At 39.5% G+C, this 20,983-nt stretch overlaps 1 protein-coding gene across 1 annotated transcript; it reads right to left on the reverse strand.

The window, feature by feature from the left end:
- Positions 1-4,864: 4,864 nt before the first annotated feature.
- On the reverse strand, positions 4,865-7,231 carry LOC148017859 (uncharacterized). Its single transcript, XM_087661890.1, has 4 exons — positions 6,972-7,231; positions 6,562-6,857; positions 6,147-6,450; positions 4,865-6,013 (listed from the first exon to the last, which is right to left on the reverse strand). The coding sequence occupies exons 1-3, from the start codon at positions 7,152-7,154 to the stop codon at positions 6,264-6,266; spliced, it is 666 nt and encodes a 221-aa protein (XP_087518016.1). The 5' UTR covers positions 7,155-7,231; the 3' UTR covers positions 4,865-6,013; positions 6,147-6,263.
- Between the last annotated feature and the right edge of the window lie 13,752 nt (positions 7,232-20,983).

The raw sequence follows: 20,983 nt of genomic DNA on the forward strand, positions 1-20,983 counted from the left end.
CACGCGTTATTTCAGAAGGTACAAAGGATTCACGGTAGCCCCAAAAGGAACAAACCCCTCCTCAAACTGAGAAAGCCCAGGATGATGGCTTTCAAACAATAAATAGGAAGGGGAAAAACAAGAATCAGTCAACCCATAAAAACAGTAACCCAACTAAGAGTAAAAACAATAATGCCTATAGATTTTCAGTACTTCTAATGAATATAGAGGAGGAGCCCACTAGTACATTTGAGAAAAGAGAATCTAGTAAAGATAAGGAGGGAAAACCCATGGAATCTGATAATGATGATGTGATTATTGAAGAGACTCAAATGGAGGCCAATGATGAAGGGAAAAATAGGGAGAACCCCATCATAGACCTCAACACTCAGGATGACACTGAACTGACTCAGGCTGAAGAGGAGGAGCTACCAGATGGGGGAGGCATCCCCCTAAGTCCCCCTTTAGGGAAAAGCCCAAGAAAAGATGGAACTGGGGCACAAAACTCTAAAAGAAGATACTCTAGAGTAGGGCAGAGTGCTAGTAACCCATTTGGTCAGGGTAAAGAAGCTAGTAAGAAGGGAAAATCTAAAAAGAACTAGATTTACGATGATGATGGACAAACTGAAAATTATTTCTTATAACACAAAAGGGCTGACAGACCCTAAAAGGGCATTAATCATCAGGGAATGGCTTAAAACCGATGCCATTGCCCCTGATATAATATGCCTACTAGAGATTAAAGTCACTGAAACCCCCTACTTAAGAACTTAGATAGAGTATCAAGAGAACACATATAGTTCTCAACCAAACACACAAATAGGAGAGGGGGAGCCTACATAGGAATCTCATCAAAGCTGAATGACAAATTGCTCAAAGTCACTCATGATGATAATGCTAACTGGGTTGCAGTGCACTTCAAGGATAAAGATGAGTTTGCAATTGTGTCTATTTATGCACCTAATTCCTCTATGGAGAGAGCTAGAGTTTGGGATACCTTACAGGTAATCGGCTGTCCCATCATTTTGGCTGGAGATTTCAACATGGTGGAAACCTCCAAAGATAGGTATTTGGAAAAAGGATATAGTATTTCAAGTAAGGAAAAATATAAATGGCTAATTACTAAAGCATTTCATGGTCTTACTGATGTTAGTGAGGATTTGGGGTTCACTTGGGAAACAATCAAAGTGACTGTCACTTAAGAAAGGCAAGGCTTGAGAGGTTTTATGTTTCAGCAGGGCTGATGGCCTCATATATCAATTGTAGGTCCAAAGTCCTAGATAATATTGTGTTGTCAGACCATAAACCCATTCAGCTTGTCCTCTTAAATTCTGGGCATACCATTAAGGCTGGGTGGTTTCATACAGACCCTAGGCTTTTCAAGAACTAGAATGTAAGAGACACTCTTTGCATGATATGGTCTCTATCCTTTCAACAAGAATGGTCACCTGCCCAAGCTTGGACTAGAGCCATTAGAGACCCCTAACAATATCTTAAAGAGGTCAAGTTACAGCAAGTTAAAAGTACAAAGATTAGTAGAGCAAGAAAATATGCTGAATGTCAAACACTTGAAATAAGGGTTGACCAAGGGGAAACATACCTTCAGCCTCAGTTGCTAAGGGTTAAACATGAACTGAGGTTAGCTGAAGAGAAAGAGGCCTCTAGTATTCAACTCTTTACTAGGCATTGGTGGGCTGGAAAGGCTGACAGACCCACCAAAGAAATGTTTCAGATCCTTAAAAAGAAAAAAGACAAAGACACAATCCCCCTGATTAGAAGAGAGGATGGAACTTATGCTCAGAACAATGGGGAGAACCTCCTTATTGCCAAGGAGTTCTTCTCCAAAATGTTTAGTACTCCTAGTTTGGATAGCACTGCAGCTAAAGCCAAAATAGCAAGGGTAAGGAAGAAGGTAGTACCTTCTAGCTTAGCTAGCATCCTAGAGGGGGACATCACAGAAATTGAACTAAAGACACCATAGATTCTTTAGCAAATGGAAAGAGCCCACAACTTGACGGTCTGCCCAATGAATTCTTTAAAGAATTCAAAGACTTCCTTATTCATCCTTTACTAAAAGTCTGGAGAGAGTCTCTCAAGTATGGGGCTTTGACACATATTATAAATGAAGGAGTAGTAAAACTAATACATAAAAGAGATGAGAAGGAAAGCCTAACTAATTGGAGACCCATTACTTGACCTCAGCTTATAAAGTATTTGCAAAAACTCTAGCTAGAAGATTATCAATCCATCTGGATAAGTGGATCGGAAAGGAATAAAAAGGTTTTATAAAAGGAAGATTTATACTTGATGCTATCATTGCCCTTTGGGAAGGCATTGAGCATGCTCAGAAAGAAAACCAGGATTTTGTCTTCTTCAAAATTGATTTTGATAAGGCATATGACAGGTTAGAATGGGATTTCATACTACTGTCCCTTCAGGATATGGGACTTGGTAAGAGGTTTATTAAATTTGTTAGCACCCTGTTTGGCAATGCATCCACAAGGATTGCAGTCAATGGACAAATGACAGACTCTTTTCCTCTTAGAAGATCCATTAGGCAAGGCTGCCCCCTGGCTCCACTCCTGTTTGCCATTGCTGCAGACTCTCTAGGGTGGTTAATACAAGATGGAGTTGATAAAGGGAATATTCAAGGAATCAAACTTCCAAATAAAAAGGATATGGTACTTCATTAGTTTGTTGATGATACAAACAGCACAGTCAACAATAATCATGTTTCCCTGGTTACATTTTGGCAATGCCTACAAATTTTCTGTAGAGCTTCAGGGTCAGTCATAAATCCTCAAACGACAGGAATTAAAACCCTGATAAGTCCCTCTCCCAGGTGGCTGATAGAAGCTAGTTGCAAAGAAATAGAATCTGGTAAAGTTTTCAGGTTACTATGTATTCATATGGGCTTTGATGTGACTATGAAGCAAAAATGGGACTAGGTGATAGATAAGATAAGCCAAAAATTTGAGAAATGGATGGGTTGTCAGCTCAATATGGCAGGAAGAGTGCTTGTGCTGAAACACATTCTTATCCCTTCAACAATATATTTTCTTGCATGCTGGAAACCCTCAAAGACAGGGATGAAACAACTTGAGAGGTTGAACATAAATTTCTTATGGAGTGGGGATGGGGATAAATTCAAGATACCTAAAGTGTCTTGGAAGATATGTACAACACCCAAAAAGTTGGAAGGGCTAGGTCTTCCTAATCTCCATAGCCTGGCTGAAAAGCTAGCGGCTAAGTGGATTGCAAGAAGCGTGAACAGAGAGGAGGAAGATTGGATAAACCTTCTGCATGCCGCAACCAAACATTTCCAAGTGTCAATATGCTCCAAGTGGAAGGGACTTGATCCTCTAACAGTAGCAATAAGCCCTGTAAATATAAAAACCAAAAATTGTTCTCAACTAGCCAAAGGAATCTGGGAAGCCTGGTTCAAATACAAGACTCTCCTTAGGCCTTCTTCCCAAATCAATCTCACACTCCCTTGGAGCTCTAGAGATTCTATCTAGTTCAGCTTTTTTCATAGAGTAATAGAAGACCAAGAGGCCAATCTGGCCTATAAACTATATAAAAACGGGATTAAAACTTGGGGTGACATATGGGACTATAAAGACAAAAACTGGATTCAAGAGGAAAAGATGGGTGAACTGTTTAACCTCAAACAACATGAAATTGATTATTTAAGGGGAAGGAAAATGTTATGGGATCAACATAGAGCAAAAGGAATAAATCTCAACCAACAATTCAACCACAGAGGAGTGTGTTTGCAAGGAGACAAGTCACTACTTCCACTGCCTGATCTTAAGATAAACAATGCTCAACTATGCTACAAACTTAATGCTAGATGGCATATTAATTGAAATGTAGATCAATGGAACTACAGATTCAACAACCTGTGGTCTGCCACTATTCAACCTAAAATTTCTTGTCTGATGTGGTTGATCACGGTGAAAGGCCTCTAGACCAATGAGAGGGCTCTGAAAGTTGGCATAGGAAATGGAGTATGCCAAAGGTGTGGTATCCAGGTAGAATCTATCCCTCATTTGTTTCTTAATTGCTCTCAGAATATTAACATATTTTGTTTACTGCAGGTTTTAATCTTGAAGTGGCACCCCACTAAGATCACTTGGAAAGAATTATTGTTAGGGGAAATTTATGGTGTACCCCCCCCTATCTGGAATTGGCTGAGAAGTCTCTATTTATGGAACATAGGGATATGCAGGAATAAAATGGTATTTGAAAAGCAATTTGCTGATCCTCTCTGGGGTTTTAAGTTTGATTTGCTTTTGCAGGATGAAAATGAGGCAAAGAAGATCACTCTACAATGTAAAGACATCAAGAAAGAAGTTCAGGAGATGGAGGTGACAGCCATGATTGCAAAAATTAAAAAAAAGGCTGCAGAATAGAATCATGAAGAATGAAAAGAAGACACCTGCTCTAGGGACTGCAGTAATGGAACTAAGTTTAGGAAAATAGAAGAAAAGCTAGCTCATGCTTTTTTGGACTTGTTCAATGATAAAGATATGGTCTTTTTTTATCCAGGTTGCTCCCCTGTAATGGAGCATGAACTACTACATATCTTGTAAATTTTCCTTTTAATACATACTTAAAGCTTCCTCCAAAAAAAAAAAAAACAAAGGATTCACGAGCATGCATATGAACGATGAGCTTAGAATTAAACGTGTGAATGTACTCTTGATTATGCAAATATCACCATAATGATTATGTAAGTGTTATTTCAGTATCTACTTCCGTATTTAATAAATAATACGGGTATAATCCAACCATATGATTAGAATTTGAGCAGGGTGAAAGAAGATGATAATCATATTTTTTATTTTATTTTTTTGCAAGAAGCTATAAAGATGTATTAATATTGAAAAGAAAATGTTACAGAGCTGATTGATTTAAGTAGTGCTTCAACCCTGGGAAGCTACCGTTACTTAGGTGGACACATTCAGCTATACAAAAAAGCCCCAACAGACCATAACAGCATCAAAACTGAAAATCCTAATAGTCCTTATTCAATGTTCAGCCTTCTTCTTGATATCTAGAAGAATTGTTGCCAAATCCACATTGGAGGCTACAGTTTCCAATCCCTCCTTTAAGCTGTCTTCATGCTGCTTGAGGATGGTAGCTGTGTCTTTCTCAACCTGCAAAAAGAGGTCAGATTTCAGGCCATGTATAGGATCCACATCAATGTTTTCAAACACTTTCTTGTTCCTGCTTAACCAAATGTGCCACAAGTAATAGCTTCTGATCCAATTCCAAATTGGGGGAGGGAGGCCATAAATTTCCCCTAATAACACCTCCTTCCAGGTGAATTTAGTGGGGTGATACTTGAAGACAATAACCTGCAGAAAACACCAGATGTTAGCATTTTTAGTACAGTTAAGGAAAATATGTGATTGATTCTACCTGCTGTCCACACCTTGTACACAGACCATTCCCCAAACCAGCTTTGAGTGCTCTCTCATTAGTCCATAGACTTTTGAGGGTAATGAGCCACATCAGACAGGACATCTTTGGTTGAATAGAGGGAGCCCAAATGTTATTAAACCTATAGTTCCACTGTGCTACTGCCCAATTAATATGCCATCTGTTATTCAGTTTATTGCAGAGTGGAGCATTGCTATTTATCAAGTCAGGCAGGGGTAGTAGCGGTTTGTCCCCCAATAACTTGATCCCCCTGTGATTGAAGTGGTGGTTGAGACATTCAAACTTAAAAGACAGGAATTGGACCTGATAACTGAAAGGGTACTCTTATGACAATCATATTTGATCAACTCTCTATTGTGTACAATGGTTGGCCGCACCGAGAAACTTTCTCTGCGCTAACACTTAAATTGTTGAAGGGCAATGACATGAAGATACGCTGTACAACACAAAATTAAGCTTCCGAGATGATGGCAGAGGCTCATTTACGCGTCCTGTCCTACTGGACGGTCTTTTGGACGTTGCTGGCCGCGTCATCGAGGGCGTTCTTGGCTTCGGAGCCCTTTTGGGCGACGCTCTCCTTCACTCCCTGACATGAAAAGATGGACCCAAAGAGAAATGAGAGATCAGGGGCTTATGAGGCAGCATATCGAGTGAGCTATAACTAACAGCCTCTCATGAACGGCTGGCATTACCATACAGGACGTGGATGCTACTTTTACCTGAAGGCCTTCCTGCATGGAGCTCAGGACCCCACCGGCGTTGGTGTTGGTCTTGCTCTGGGCTTGGCCCACGGCGTCTTTAGCGGCGCTCGTCACCTTGCCGGTCTCCCCTGGGCCTCAGACACGGCCTGCTTGGCGCCTTCCTTCAAGTTGCTGGCGATATCGCCTCCAGAGCCCCCCATCATGTTGCTGTTGTTGACGCTGCCACGGACGCGCCCCAGGATGTCCCCGATGCTCTCGCGGGCCTTTGCTGGCGATGTTCCCAACGCCCTCCTGGAGCTGGGAGGCAGCGCCCCCGCCAGCCCTGCGCTCCCCATTCGACAGATCATTAGATGCCAAGTCCATTTATGTGCCATCACAATTAGCTTACTTGTTACAAGATCCCGGATTAAATTGAATAATCGCATTATGTTACTTCTGCGCGGTCTCGGTGGGTCTCGCGCCGCCCCTGGCCTGCCCGGGCCGAACCTCTTGGGCGTCTTGTACGTTGAGCTTGTCGGCCGACCTCAGCAGCTCGCCTGCCTTCTTGGCGGTGCTCTCCGCCCCGTTGCTGCCTGGCCCGCCCACCCCGCTCGTAAGCGCCCACCCGTCGCCTGGGGCCACCACACCTCCGCCCCACACCATCGCCAGCGCCGCGCCGGTGGCCGTCACCCCCGCCGCCAGCTTCGTCACACTCCCATTAATGCGATTCTTTCCGATCAACTCACGATCCTGCATCCACGAACACATTGTATTCAATACATAAGATCGCCATCTTCGCTGTACGCCCGTCTATTCTCCAGTACTTCACGGTACAGCTGAAGAGTTGATAGGGTGGGCGCCTACCTCAGTCTGGTCGCTGCTGCATCTAGCCGCTGCCGCCACCAGCCTCACTGGCCTCTGCTTCGCTGGAGCTATGGGTAGCGCAGATGTCAGGATGCTGGACGCGGACGACGAGAGACTTGTGTTGGCCTCCCTACACACTATCACGACAGGGGCAGCGCTAGTAGCGATCGTACCAGAAGCCATGGGATCCCTTCTCACAACCTTCAAGAGGTTAGGAATGTAGAAAATTGTAGATACTAGAATATATACACAATGCAAGATCAGCTGCAACACCTACAATCGATATGTTAATCCATATTTCTTTTTCGCATTATATAAGGTCGAGCCTGTTTGGCGTCATGGTACCCTGAATGTTCGCATCCAACCGAGGAGCACCCTCCTTCATCCACGTGGTCATGAAAGAAGGCTACCTGGCGGTCAATACATCCCTCCACGTTTTCTTTCAACAAGCAAGCTTTGAACTTTCCTCTATTTTGGTTCGAGCACGGTGGCGACCCATAAATCTAGGCAAGACAGATGCCTACTCAGGAACCCCGCCACGCCCGGGTCAATTGACCTCCGCATCGACGAGCAAAAAGGCAGAGCAATTAGGTCACATAGAAGTAAACACTAACCAGTGAATCCCACTACGAGTAATGCCAACAACACATTTGGGAGGAGAGAGAACGCATAGCCGTCTCAAGGACGAGGTGAGAGAAATGAGGATCAATTAGGTGTAGCTCAATTGGTTGAGTCGAATACATGGTGATCAAAAGGTTTCGACTTCTAACACCTACACTTTGTAAACTAATTTAGTGGAGGGGTTAAAAGATGGGAGTCAATTGGTTATTAAAACAAGTGGCCTACCATTAAGGTGGACACTTGGCTTCAACACCTACACTTTGTAGAGTCATTTAGTGTAGGGGTTAAAAAATGGGAGTCAATTGGTTAATAAAACAAGTGGCTTACCATTAAGGTAGACACTTGATTATGGGAAATACAAATAATACGGAGTAGGACAATAAAAAGTGACCATGTGGATTTGCTGTGTAATCGATGGAACACTCTTAGAGTTGGGACACGTGGAAGTCAATTGATTTGCTCGAGTCAATTCAGACTCCATAATAGTATGTATGGCCATTCAACTTAACGCGACTTGACTTTATCTCCTACAAAAAAGGAACTCGTTGGAGTGAACGAAGTAGCATAAAAAGTAGAAAACGTTGAGTCAACCCCATGACAAGTATTGCTGATGTCTTTTGCAGCGATTGGTAGCACAACCATTCCAATATCATAAATAGACCTTTCTTTGCTCAATCAATGAGTTCGGTTGCTCTATGGTGGTTGGTTACACATTGCCATTGCCCCCTCCTCCCCCCAATTTGCGCCTAGTTGGTGGGCACAAGAAAAGTCGACTTGTTTGCCACCTACTTACACACTGGGCAGCAGACACTTCCTAACCAATAAGTGTTTGTCCATCTTCCATCCGCAACCATTTACGCACCGGCCACCACCTATACACTAGACACTTCTCGCTTTATCCCCTGATACATGTGAATGAAGGAACACCGGCCACCACCTATACACTGGACACTTCTCGCTTTATCCCCTAATACATGTGAATGAAGAAACGCTATAGATGTTCATCATTATTGATATAATAATTAATATTTCAATACTTGATTAAACACAATCATTGATGCTAGATAACATAGGTTCATGTTATTGACAGGGAAAAGAGGATACAATTCATAAAACTAACACACATTATTGACACAATAATCCATGTTAATCGTTATTGGCACTTACGATTATTATTGCAATTTACGATTTATACAATCATTAGCTATAAGTATCACATTGATGTTGCAAAATTTAAAAAAGTGATTAATAAAACTAATACAAATTAGTAATGAAAAAGACAACACGGAAATTGAACCCCTTTCACCATGATGTTGAGGCATGGCTCTATCCAGCTCTCTGTAGAAAGGTGGAAAGAAGGAAAATTTATTAGCACACCACCCCTCTTTCCACCTTTCCACTTGCGATGCAAATGCTACAGAAGTTTACTCACAGTTGTCTTCGTTATCGATCTATACCATTGGCATGATTCCACATCTATTCATCCACAAAATCATACCATTTGCAAGTGATCTTGTGATCATGTGTTTGATATGGCATTGTGGGCCTTATCCTTTCTATATGACTCATAAACGCGTCCCCAACGTTGTTTGCATGCCTCACCATCTTTGTTGAACTCCTGAAATAGCTATGCTAACTATGTGGCTACCTTAGGCCATATATCCACTCCTTGCTCAGTGGCTTTGAGAACTCCAAACTCATGGATCCTCGGATGTGAATGAGCTATATTGTCCATGCGTCCTTCCACTGAGCAAACTATTCTTTTGTGGTTGTTGCATGATCTTGTGTCTTGGGTGTGTCTTTGTGATTCTTTCCTTTTTGCACCCTCTTTGGTTTAGGAGGTTTTGGTGCATCAAACTCTGATGAGGTTCATCGTGGATGCTACTTGTTGACACTTTCAAAATGTGGCACTATGGGTACTTGGGTTTGAACCACATCAACCTCATCACATGTGTTCTAGATTGCATCACATGAACTTATTGCTTGCAGTTCTTGTTGTGGTGGTGCAAAGAGGCCATGTTGAGGACTATGTGTAATTGGATAAAGAATTGTATTATTGTGTATTGTTGTGGATCCCTCTATGCCTAATAGTCCTCCTAGTTGGAATGACGTGAATTGAGGGGGACAAGGATTGATCAAAGGAGGGCGGTTTGAAAACACATTTAGAGGAATACTACCACCCACACTATGGCTTGGAATGTGGCTTGTAACACCCACATATTTGGCTCAAACAGTACATAAAATCATTATTGCATATTGCATCTTGGCTCATTTGAGACACGAACTATTGAAACTCCTCCATGGGAATGCTCTCTTGTGAATCCATCAAGCTCCACCTTACACATCAAAATAATGAAACAATTTTAAAAGTTGATTATCATATGGAAAGTATAGTTGAAACTCATTACAAAGGAACAAGCTATAGCACTTTATTGTGCTCTGTGCATTCACTTGTCTTTGATCAATATAGTTATTTTTAATATGTGGATGGACTAAGAGGTTTATTGTTCTTTACATAATTGATCCATTATTATTCTTTATATAACTTTATGAGACAATCTGTATTCAAGTCATGCATATTCAGTGTATGAGACAATTTGTATATATAATCATTGTATAATTAGTGTATACATATGGCAAATCACGTATCATAATCTACATATTGTCAGTTTATACAAAATCATGTATGATAATCTATACATAATCAATTTATACATAACCAGTGTACACATATTCAAATCATGTATGACAATCTATACATAATCAATGTATGCATAAATTTATGAGATAATATCAATATATGCATAATAAGTGTACACATAACTTTACGAGAAAATTTGTATACATAATCATTGTATAATTAGTGTATACATATTCAAATCATGTATGACAATCTATACATAATCGATGTATACATATTCAAATCATGCAAGATTAGTCTAGACAATGAAGCATAATTCGTTTGTACCATATCAATATATGTATAATCAACATATGCATGACGAATTCGACAACATTCAATTTATAGATTGGGCCTTAATCAATTCATTAATGGATCGATCATGCAATCCATTAACCCTAGTGCAAGAGAAAAAATGGGGGATAATATGTTTAGATTGGTTAATACTTGAAAATAGATATGTATGGATCGGTCATGCAATCCAACAACCCCAATGCAAGAGAGATGGCCTACTACACAGGGGAAACTATGGAGAGGGCACAACCTACATGAAAGAGCCAATTTTGGAGCAGCACTCTCAAATCATATGGAGGAAGAATTGAAAGCACACCATAGGATACTTGTGAATTGAATGCTTTCAATTGTGGTGCTACTTAGATTGAGACACCAAATACTACTAGCAAACATGTGCAATTTCTCAATGTGGAGCTTGTGGGGGAGAGCCTGAAATTGAAGGCTTCAGTAAGCTGATTGCAATATTTACAACTTGGAATTAAAAACTACTATGGAAGAATCAATCCCATGCAAGCTTAGGAATGTGAAGTGTCTTATTTCCAAAGCTTAGCATAACAACTTGTCCATAAGTACAAATGATGCAATTCCTAGCTTAGGACAGACAAAGATATCCAACAAAGCCAGGCTTGGAACAAGTGCATACTATTTTAAAACAATTGTAACCTATCCAATTCAATCCATGATGGTGGTAGCAATTAAATTTTAGTCACCATGAATTTCAAACTAAACTTTGAGCCATGAAAATTTAAAAACATATTCATTAGCTGAAGGGAAATCAAAGAGCAATCTACCTAGTGTCAAAGCAGGGTGGCTCTTTCAATATGAATCAAATAGTCTTCTAGCAAAGGTAGCACCATTACAAGGTAATCTAGATTTTGAAATAAGAAGGCAAAATTTGGCCTTAAGTCTTATTACATCCATTGCATGTCCTAAATTCAACAAATAACAAAAGTATACTGTCCAATTCAATCCATGATGGTGGTAGCAAGTATATCTCAAAAGCTATAAAGATCTGGGGATAAATTTCAATCATCATGAATTAATTCCGAACTAAACTTTGAGCTATGAAAAATTAGAAACATATTCATTAGCTGAAGGGAAATCAAAGAGAAATCTACCTAGTGTTAAAGCAGGATGGCTCTTTCAATACGAACCAAATAGACTTCAAGAATCAAATATTTACATGTCCTAAATTAAGTGAATAACAAAAGTATAATTCATGTATTCTCACTATTACATTCATTTTCCTATTGTTATTTTCAAAATTTTGATAGGCATTAGTGCAAATGTGAGATGACAAGGGATGCACTGTTAAACAAGGCAGCTCATAAATCTACATGATGGAGAGGGATTGATGGAAAACTTGCAATCACATTACCTGAAATGGATGCCTTAGATGTTTTCCTTGGAGGGATTTAAAACGTTGATGCATGATGCATGAGAGAGAGAGAGAGAGAGAGAGAGAGAGAGAGAGAGAGAGAGAGAGAGAGAGAGAGAGAGAGAGAGAGAGAGAGAGAGAGAGAGAGAGAGAGAGAGAGAGAGAGAGAGCATACCTGTGATAGATGAGATCAGAGCCTTCAAGCACTTGCAAACACACAAAATGAAGCCATGCATTAGCTCAACAGAGATGGACTGCACATGCAACATGCAAAAAAAAATCACATGCATGGCTTCCCACATGATCAAGAGAGATGAACACATGCATGGCTTCCCACCATGTTTATACAACAGCATCATCAACAATGGCTTCTTCGGAATGGGAAAGAGAGGGAGGGACCTAGCACGCTATAGGTGATTGGTGAGAGAGATGGAGGGACTCGACCTGAGGGCCTGTGGACAAACTCAAATGAGGGAGCTCCCTCGCCTTGTCGAAGGATAAAATAGGGTGGGGGGAGAATTCAATACCCCTCTTTGGAGTTGCTAAGCACCCTAGGTGTGTAAGAGTCGAGCACCCTTTTTTTTGTTTTGGCCCCTTCCTATTGGCTCATGTTGATGGACTTGGGCGGCCGCATTTGGGTGTGTAACATCCCTACATAGCTAGGTTTTCTTGATGTGTGACATATGAGTGGTCATGGACTAGGCAATTAAAATGGTCTCACCACTACAAGTTCATGTAAGTGTGTGTGGTAGGCCTCTTATTTGAGAGGGTACTCCATGGACTTGACACATGCCCCTTTTTCACATGCCTAAAGCTCACAAACATGGGACACACATCAAGGAAACCTCACGATGTCGACTTGTGCAAGTTAATTCACATGTGCCCAAGTCTAAGAGGGTACTCACTAACTTTGTTAGCCTGGTTGCATTTAATACCTCCTCTTTTACACATTCACACAAGTAAACTAAGCTTGTCTTTCTTTAGTTTTTCCTTCCAAGGAGAAGTTACAAGGAGAAAGCATATTTTCAATATGTATGCTAGCATGCTAACTACATTATGTGTAAAGGCCTTGTAGGGCCCAAGTGTAGCCTTTTGTCACATGATAAAATCCTACCTTTCAACCCTCAATTGCAACTTCTTTTAGCATTGCATGTTAGGTCATATTACAATTTACAATTGTATTCATTGAAAGAAGTTAGCACAATTTAACTTGACTTAACTTTGAGGAAAAATACTAACAACAAAAGGGCAAATGGAAAGAGCTATGATGTCTTTTGAAAAATGAAGAATCACATGGTGTGCTTTAGATAAATGAAAAGAGCTTGAAGAGTATATCCTAGTTGTCAAAGGTTCTACGAGTTCCTTTGTGAAAATTTCATTGTGAACCATTTTTTAGGAGAGAGAGTGAGTCAAATTCCCTAAAGGGCCCTTTCCATTGATATTCTCTTTAGAGGAGCTCTTCTCTATCCTTTTCTTTTCTTTCTTCTTCTTTACTTCTCTCAATCATTGGAGCCACATGGATCAAATCAAACTCCAAGGACTGTTTGGAAAAGCTCTTCTCAAGCCTTCTCTTCTCTTTCTTCTTCTTTACTTCTCCTCTCAATTGTTGGAGCTACATGGATCAAATTGGCCTGAAGAAGTGGATCAAGAACACCATATGGATCGTGATTCCACCAGCAAACCTTTGAAGGCATTCAATCACACCTCAACTTAGCTAGCATAGATCAAATCCTAGTAGGGCAATACCATCCAATGTTTCCATGGTTTCAATCTCATAAAGTAAGCTTGTTTCACAACTTCTTTGAATGTGACTCAAGTTATCATGGCATAAATGTCAACGTCAACACTTTCACACTATGGATGCTCAAAGTTTTCAACTTCTTATATATTGGAAATCATGGTCAAAAGAAAGGAAGAACATTGACTTAGAAACTATGATTTGAAGCTCTAGGAACTCTCTCTTTCTCTATACAATGTCAACCTTACTTGGGATGGGAAGTGCTTCCTCTTTGTAGCCTTCTTCAAACTTCAGCAACTTTGGAAAATTAATCATCTTGACCATGTGTATACAATATTTTGCATTTAATACTATATCCACATAATTATTTCTAATATTAGTTTGGGAGTAGGGCTTAACATCCATGCAAGTTGTAATATTTTGCAATGTTGGAAAGAAAGACTTGTAGCTCAGCAAGGCCATGGACACTAGTTTCCTATTCACTTTTGAAAAGTTGGCCAATGTAATGTAAAAGCATATGTGTGAAGTGAGGAAGATTGGTCAAGAACAAAAAAAAAAGGATGGGTGTTCAGATTTGAGTGGAAGCCCAAACTTGGATCCCTATGTATAAAAGCTAGAAAGTGAACGAATATGCTCATTCTTGAGGTGTGCAATCTTATGAGATTTCTCTTATCTTTATTGCTTCTACTCTTGTGCTTCATCTTGAGAGTGAGGGAGAGTGAGAGTATAAGAGTGAGAAAGTGAGTAAGGGACTTGAAGAGTAAAGCTCCCCTTGTACTTTGCACTCTCCTCTTCTTCCCCTTCTTGTTGGTGGGTAAGAGGTGGATCGGAGGAGGGTTTGGGTTGCTTCTAATCTTCTTTGCATTACCTCTTGTGGAATGGAGCACTTGTTGATTGGATTGAGATTTATGGAATAGAGAAGGCAGATTAAGGACCACCTCATGGATCATATAGTCAGTTATTACCATTTGCATTGCAATTTTTAGGAGAACATAAGAAGATGAGTTTACTATACCTATATCAATTTGATTCTTGCTTTCATGGGGTTTGAGAGAAGGATGGATAGATTGGTGAGAGTGAGAGATATAGTAGCAATGTCAAAGGTATCCATTTCCAAAATAGGAGAAGTGCTTAAATCAATAAGCATTCTATCAAGTCTGGCATCAAGCTTGAGAAATATCCAACATCAACATTTTCTATAAAGAAAATGAAGTTATTCAATCTTGCAAAAATATCAATGAGCATCCTTCTTGCTATGATCAACTACTTCAAGGTGAGCATCAAACTTCTAAAAGTTTCGACCCAAGGCCAATGTATTTAACAATAACTTATGGAAACCCTTTACAAATCTCACCCAAGCCATCAAGTACCATTGCTTCTCTTTAAGGACCACCAACAACATCAAGACTAGTAAGCAAAGGACTAAGAAAAACATCTCATCAAGCTCAAAACTTCAAAGACCACATATATAGAGATCATTCTTCACATGCAAGTATTCTGTGATAAGTATATCATGGCTACTTGCTCTTCCTATAAGGACTATCCGAATCCAATGAGAAGACTGGCTTTATCGACAATAGCAACTTTCCCTTGACAACCAAATTTCAATCCTAAATTAGATGTAAATCTTCAATATACATTGCCTCAAGTCCAAGGACTACCATATTATTAACCCTTCGACATCAATTGGGTGTTTCTTTTTAATGATGCTCCTTAAGTCTCCTTACTCTCATAATCCAATGGAAATCACAAAGGTTGAAAACCACCTCATACTACATTATATATCAAAACAAAAGGAACCAAAAAGAAAAAAATGCATTGACGAACAGCACCGTACCTAAGCATTCTCAAGTTAGGTATTGCTTATGGGCTCAGTTGGTCGGCTCCATCTCTAACCCCTTAGCTTTGCTTCTTATTCCCCTTCCGTAACCTCAAGGCACATCAAGGGCAAGACACTAGGGAGTCATGGCTCACATACTATTAGATATGTCTCCTTGAGTCAATGGTACAATTCTCTCAAAGCTTTGCTATTCACAAACCAAGGTTGAGGGTAAGTGCCTCAAAAATCCTGTAGTAAATGATAGGTATCAACATCTAGAAGTGACACCAACCATCATAAAGCATCATCATCTTTATTTATCCTACATGGGGCCTCAAATACCACTTCATCCCTATTATAGATAGTTTATTACAATAGCAAAGTAATGGTATTATGCTTCTCTAAATTATTGTAAAACTTCTCTTTTAGTGACTGCAAAGCTACCCCTAATGATGGAGAACAAGAAACAAGAAATAAAAATACCTTGTAGTGCATTAAATCTTCATGGACACCAGGTAGCTACCCTATTATTCATGTTGTACATAGTGAATTCTAGCCAAGAAAACACTTGAACCTCCTCCCCCAAGGTCACTCTTTGCTGAACCAATGCATATGCTAGTTGTAGGTGAAGAGATGTTTTAAAACATAGCCTTTTTGAGTCATGAAAGAGGAAGAATATTCATGACTAGTCATAGGTATGTTGTACTCTATTTTTCCATGTTTCTCTATAGCCTATGAAGCTCCAAAAATTAGAGCTAGACTTCCTAAATGATTCCTTGCATGACTTTTCCCCCAAACTTGAGTTGTGTGTGCCTCTCTCTCCCCCAACCACCAAATCATTGCATCCAATGCACCTCCTTGTTTTACACTAGATTCAATCAAGAATAGCCTCACGCCCCAATTCATCAAATTCAGCCTCCTTTAACCTTAGCTAAACCTTAGCTAAGTCACAAAAAGGTCACTTAACTCCCTAGAACATGTCACATGAAGACTTGACTTAGATAAGTCTTTCTCAACTCATAACTAACTTCCCCATGCTATTCTTTCCCAACACTTGGACAATAATGCAAGAAGACAACATTACAAAAGTAAATGAGCTTGTAAAGCCTATCATCCATTGACTTGCAAACATACCGCTGAAATCTTGAACATACAACTCGTCATATGCTTTTAGACATAAAATCCTATGACATCCACCCCCTCCAAACTTGCACCTCCAAACCTGCAGATTCTCCAAATGGGCCATACAATGTAGACCACTTAATTCAAAAGGCCACATATGCATTTCCCATAGTACCATGCACACAATCAATCTACCACCAAGATAAAAAACCCAAATATATGTCATCTTCATGTTGTGAGTCCAACTACTCCCACTCAAATCATAAGGCATCAAGAGCTTAAGCATCCCATCCTACATGTATCCCTTAGCATCCATCCCTAGCAATGATAGCTCCTATAATATCCTAATCTTTGTAAATCCACCTAGAACCTGAAGTTCATATGTCAACTCATCTTCAGCTACATCTTCAATGTCTACCACTTCCTCTTCCTCATCTATGTCAATTTGCTCATCTTTTATCAAGCTTATTAGTGGATAGATCTCTTTTACATTTCTCTTTTTGCATATTCTAATCATTTTCCCTTTTCTAGGTTACCACTTTTCAACCTTATACAACTCTATATCCATTAGACTCAATCTCTACCTAACTGAAAAACTATCCTACAAGACAACCCTATAGAAAACTACTTGTATCTTCCAAACCAAAACTTGGATTGTTGAGCTTTATAAAAAAAAAATGTATTCCTACTCATGATCTACAAATTTTTTGAAGATACTAAAAGCAAATTTTGAAAGTATCAACCCCTAAATTTTTTCATGCAGCTTGTAACTATTCTTTATAGCATGTAGTTCTATGGCTAGACATTGCCCTTTTTGACCCTGTAGCTTTTGCATACAGACCCAAATGTTAACTGAACTTTATAGGGGCCTTCTATCAAAGCGCATTCTAGATGTATTGGTCACCATTAATATGCTTCCAATTAAAACAATTTGTAACAACTTCAAATTTGCCTTGCCTATCCATTATATTCTCTTACAGACATTTTGTTTGCCTAGGTCAAACAACCATATAGTAGTCACTAGTAGAGCATAAACACAACTAAGATACTACTTCCTGTATGATATGGTAATATCAAAGCAGCCCACAACCCTTTGAATAGCAGTAACTCACTTGGTTGTAGACCATCAAACATATCCACATGTTTCCCAACTTCAATGTCATCATGCAAATAAAAGCTTTCAATCCTTGCCTCAAGTGTCCACAAGGGAGCATAGTTTATGACAACTATGTTTATTGTTTGTGCCACAACACCACTTACAAATGCATATTCTATGGCTTGTATGGTTTGATCGACCATCTATCCAAGTGAATTCCCACTCAAATCAGATAGATCTTTTACATCCGTACCTAACACATCAACTTCCTTCTCTTGCATGCTAGCATTTGCACCCTCCATCAGAACATCCTTTGCATGCACAGAGTGCATGATATCTCCAACTCTCACAACTAAAGCCTCAGTCACTAGTCTTTTTTGCATGTGCATTTGGAACGTCCTCTTTATTTTTTCACAAGCTATCATTTGCTCTTGCACACTCAAAGTGCCATCTCTTTTGTCATTGGCAACATAGCATGTACTTTTGTGAGTAAAGCAATATTAGTAGCTAACATGTTGCATCATCAAGAATAGTATGCGAATTTCCCTCTAGTAAACTATCCTCCTCTACCCCACTAGATTTTCTAGCTCCTCAACTAAAGTCTCATTTTCATTCAGTGGTAACATTTCATCTTTGGCATCCACAAGAGCATCTCCAAAATTCTTCTGGTTATCCTACACACTCTGTGTCGCATGAAACAACTCTTGTAGTCCATAAGTAGAAGTTGGAAGCACTCACTTTTCTCTTCATATTTCTATCATTTGTTAAGCTTAGAAATTGCCTTTTCTACATCTTTCCACTTTGTTGTCACTCTACTTTCTGTATTAGCATCTTTCAAAAGATCCAGAAGGCTATCATGTAGTGTGGAATCTATTGCTTGAATAAATACTTCTATTTTAAATGGCTCAAAAGTCAGCAACAATCTTTTTGGCAATTGCATGTATCGATGCTCAAATTCATGTAATAATAGTGACACTATTAACTCCTTATTAGGTGTAGCGACCCAATTCAAGAAAGATTCTTTGATCATCTATTCCTATCAAAAAGCCATGGCTAAATGCTCATTGACTTGGGATGATTATTCAAAACACTTTGAGACTATAGCTCAGTAAATACCCTCATGCAATATATAAGTCATAACCAATGTTGAGCACCTCAAAATACATGCATACATCAAGAAATCTTCTTATAGTTGGTAGGGACTATCAATTGCAAGTAGGCCAAAGACTTTACGTATTGCTCTCCAAGCATACATCAAGTATGGCAATGCTTTTCCTTCTCTATCTCTCTCCTATGAAGCATAGTTTGTCTCCCATGTTGCCCACATTTGCATCCAATTGGAATTTCATATATGAACCCATAGTCTCAACCATCTGCATTCATATATTACATCTACAATAGACAAACATGAAGCATCACCCATTGTACAACCCTTCAGATGGCCTTCAAGTCGATTTCACTAATGTCATAGCATGGAAGTAGAAGGCCTAACCACAAGGATATGAGATGGAAGGGGCTGCAGAGAGTAGGATGAGAAAGAGAAGAAAATAAAGAGAATTCGATGTTTAGAAGATCCAAAAGATTGTGCTAGAAACTCCAAAAGACATGGTATCATGTATAACTTAGCAAAGCAATCTCAGTATATCCAAATCACATGCTCAAATCATAAGCATGAACACAACTTTGGGACGACGGTCTGTAATAATATGAGATTATAACTCGGAGAAATGCCTTTACATACGTCAAAGCTCTGTTGTTCATAGACCCAATTTGAGGTTAAGTGCCTCAAAAATCCATGCATACATAAAAAATCCTATAGTAATGATAGGTATCAACGTCTAAAAGTGATAACAACATGGGGCTTGAAATATCACTTCATCCTTGTTATAAACAATTTATTACAACAACAAAGAAATGGTTCTATGTTGCTCTAAATCCTCTTAAAACTTCTCTTTTGTTGACCACAAAGCTACCCCAATTATAGAGAACAAGAAACAAGAAATAGAAATACCTTGTAGGTGCATCAAATATTCATGGACACCATGCTATCCTGTTATTCACTGATATAGACAATGAATTCCAACCAAGAAAACGCTTGAATATCCTCTCCCAAGCTCATTCTTTGCTAAACCAAAGTATATGCTAGTTCTAGGTGAAGAGATGCTTCAAACGTAGCCTTTATGAGTCCTAAACGAGGAAGAATCTTCATGGACAGCCATAGGTATGTTGTACTCTATTTTTCCATGTTTCTGTATAGCCCATGAAGCTCCAAGAATCATAGCTAGACTTCCTAGACGATTTGTTGCACGCCTTTTTTCCCAAACTTGAGTTGTACATGGCTCATCTCCCTTGCCTCCCTCTCCTCCAATCACCAAATCATTGTGTCCTTTGCACATCTCTGTTTTGCACTAGATTCAATCAAGAATAGCCTCATGTGCCAATTCATTAAATTCAGCCCCCTTAACCTTAGCTAAGTCACACAAAGGTCACTTAACTCCCTAAAACATGTCACATGAAGACTTGACTTAGATAAGTGTCTTCCTCCTTAAGACTTTCCCACATTATTCTTTCCCAAACACTTGGATAGTCATGCAAGAAGACAACACTATAGAAGTAGATGAGCTTATAAAGCCTATCATCCCCACTGACTTGCAAACATATCACTAAAATCTCAAAGATACAGCCTATCAAATGCTTTCAGACCACCGGTAGATATAAAATCCAATGACAGCGCCCAACTTTGAGTGAAAGTCTAAGCTTGAATTCCTATGTATAAAAGCCAAAAAGTGAATGGGTAAGCTCATTCTTGTGGTGTGCAATCTTATGAGAGTTATCTTCTCCTTATTGCTTTTACTCTTTTGCTTCATGTTGAGAGTGAGGGAGAGTGAGAGTATATAAGTGAGAAAGAGAGTAAGGAACTCTTTTATTCTTCCCCTTCTTCTCAGGTAAGAGGCGAATTGGAGGAGGGGTTGGGTTGCTTCTTTTCTTCTTTGCATTCCCTCTTTTTGATGGAGTACTTATGGATCAAATTGAGATTAATGGATAGAGGAGGTTGATTAAGGACCAACACATTACACAATGGATTGTGTAGCATTGTCTTCAATTTGAATGGGTCCTAAGAATGGGGTGTAAAAGGAATTGTGTTACATTCATGATTGAACCCAAACATGCTAATATACCCAATAGGTGCTATGAGTCAATGCAATGAGATGGTGTTCCTTAAGCTATGAAGGAGTGAAAATTTGTGATGTGTTAGGATTTATG

Source organism: Lygodium microphyllum, chromosome 21 (genome assembly GCF_053477565.2).
Source record: "Lygodium microphyllum isolate KBCC chromosome 21, Lygodium_microphyllum_v1.1.10, whole genome shotgun sequence".
Classification (NCBI taxonomy): Eukaryota; Viridiplantae; Streptophyta; class Polypodiopsida; order Schizaeales; family Lygodiaceae; genus Lygodium; species Lygodium microphyllum.

Bases quoted from the DNA above. Each gene is read 5' to 3' on its own strand.
- LOC148017859 (XM_087661890.1), bottom strand. From the start codon at position 7,154: ATGGCTTCTGGTACGATCGCTACTAGCGCTGCCCCTGTCGTGATAGTG. The intron at 6,858-6,971 runs GTAGGCGCCCAC...TCGTGGATGCAG, and splicing joins GCAGCAGCGACCAGACTGAG to GATCGTGAGTTGATCGGAAA. The intron at 6,451-6,561 runs GTAACATAATGC...TGGGGAGCGCAG, and splicing joins CCCACCGAGACCGCGCAGAA to GGCTGGCGGGGGCGCTGCCT.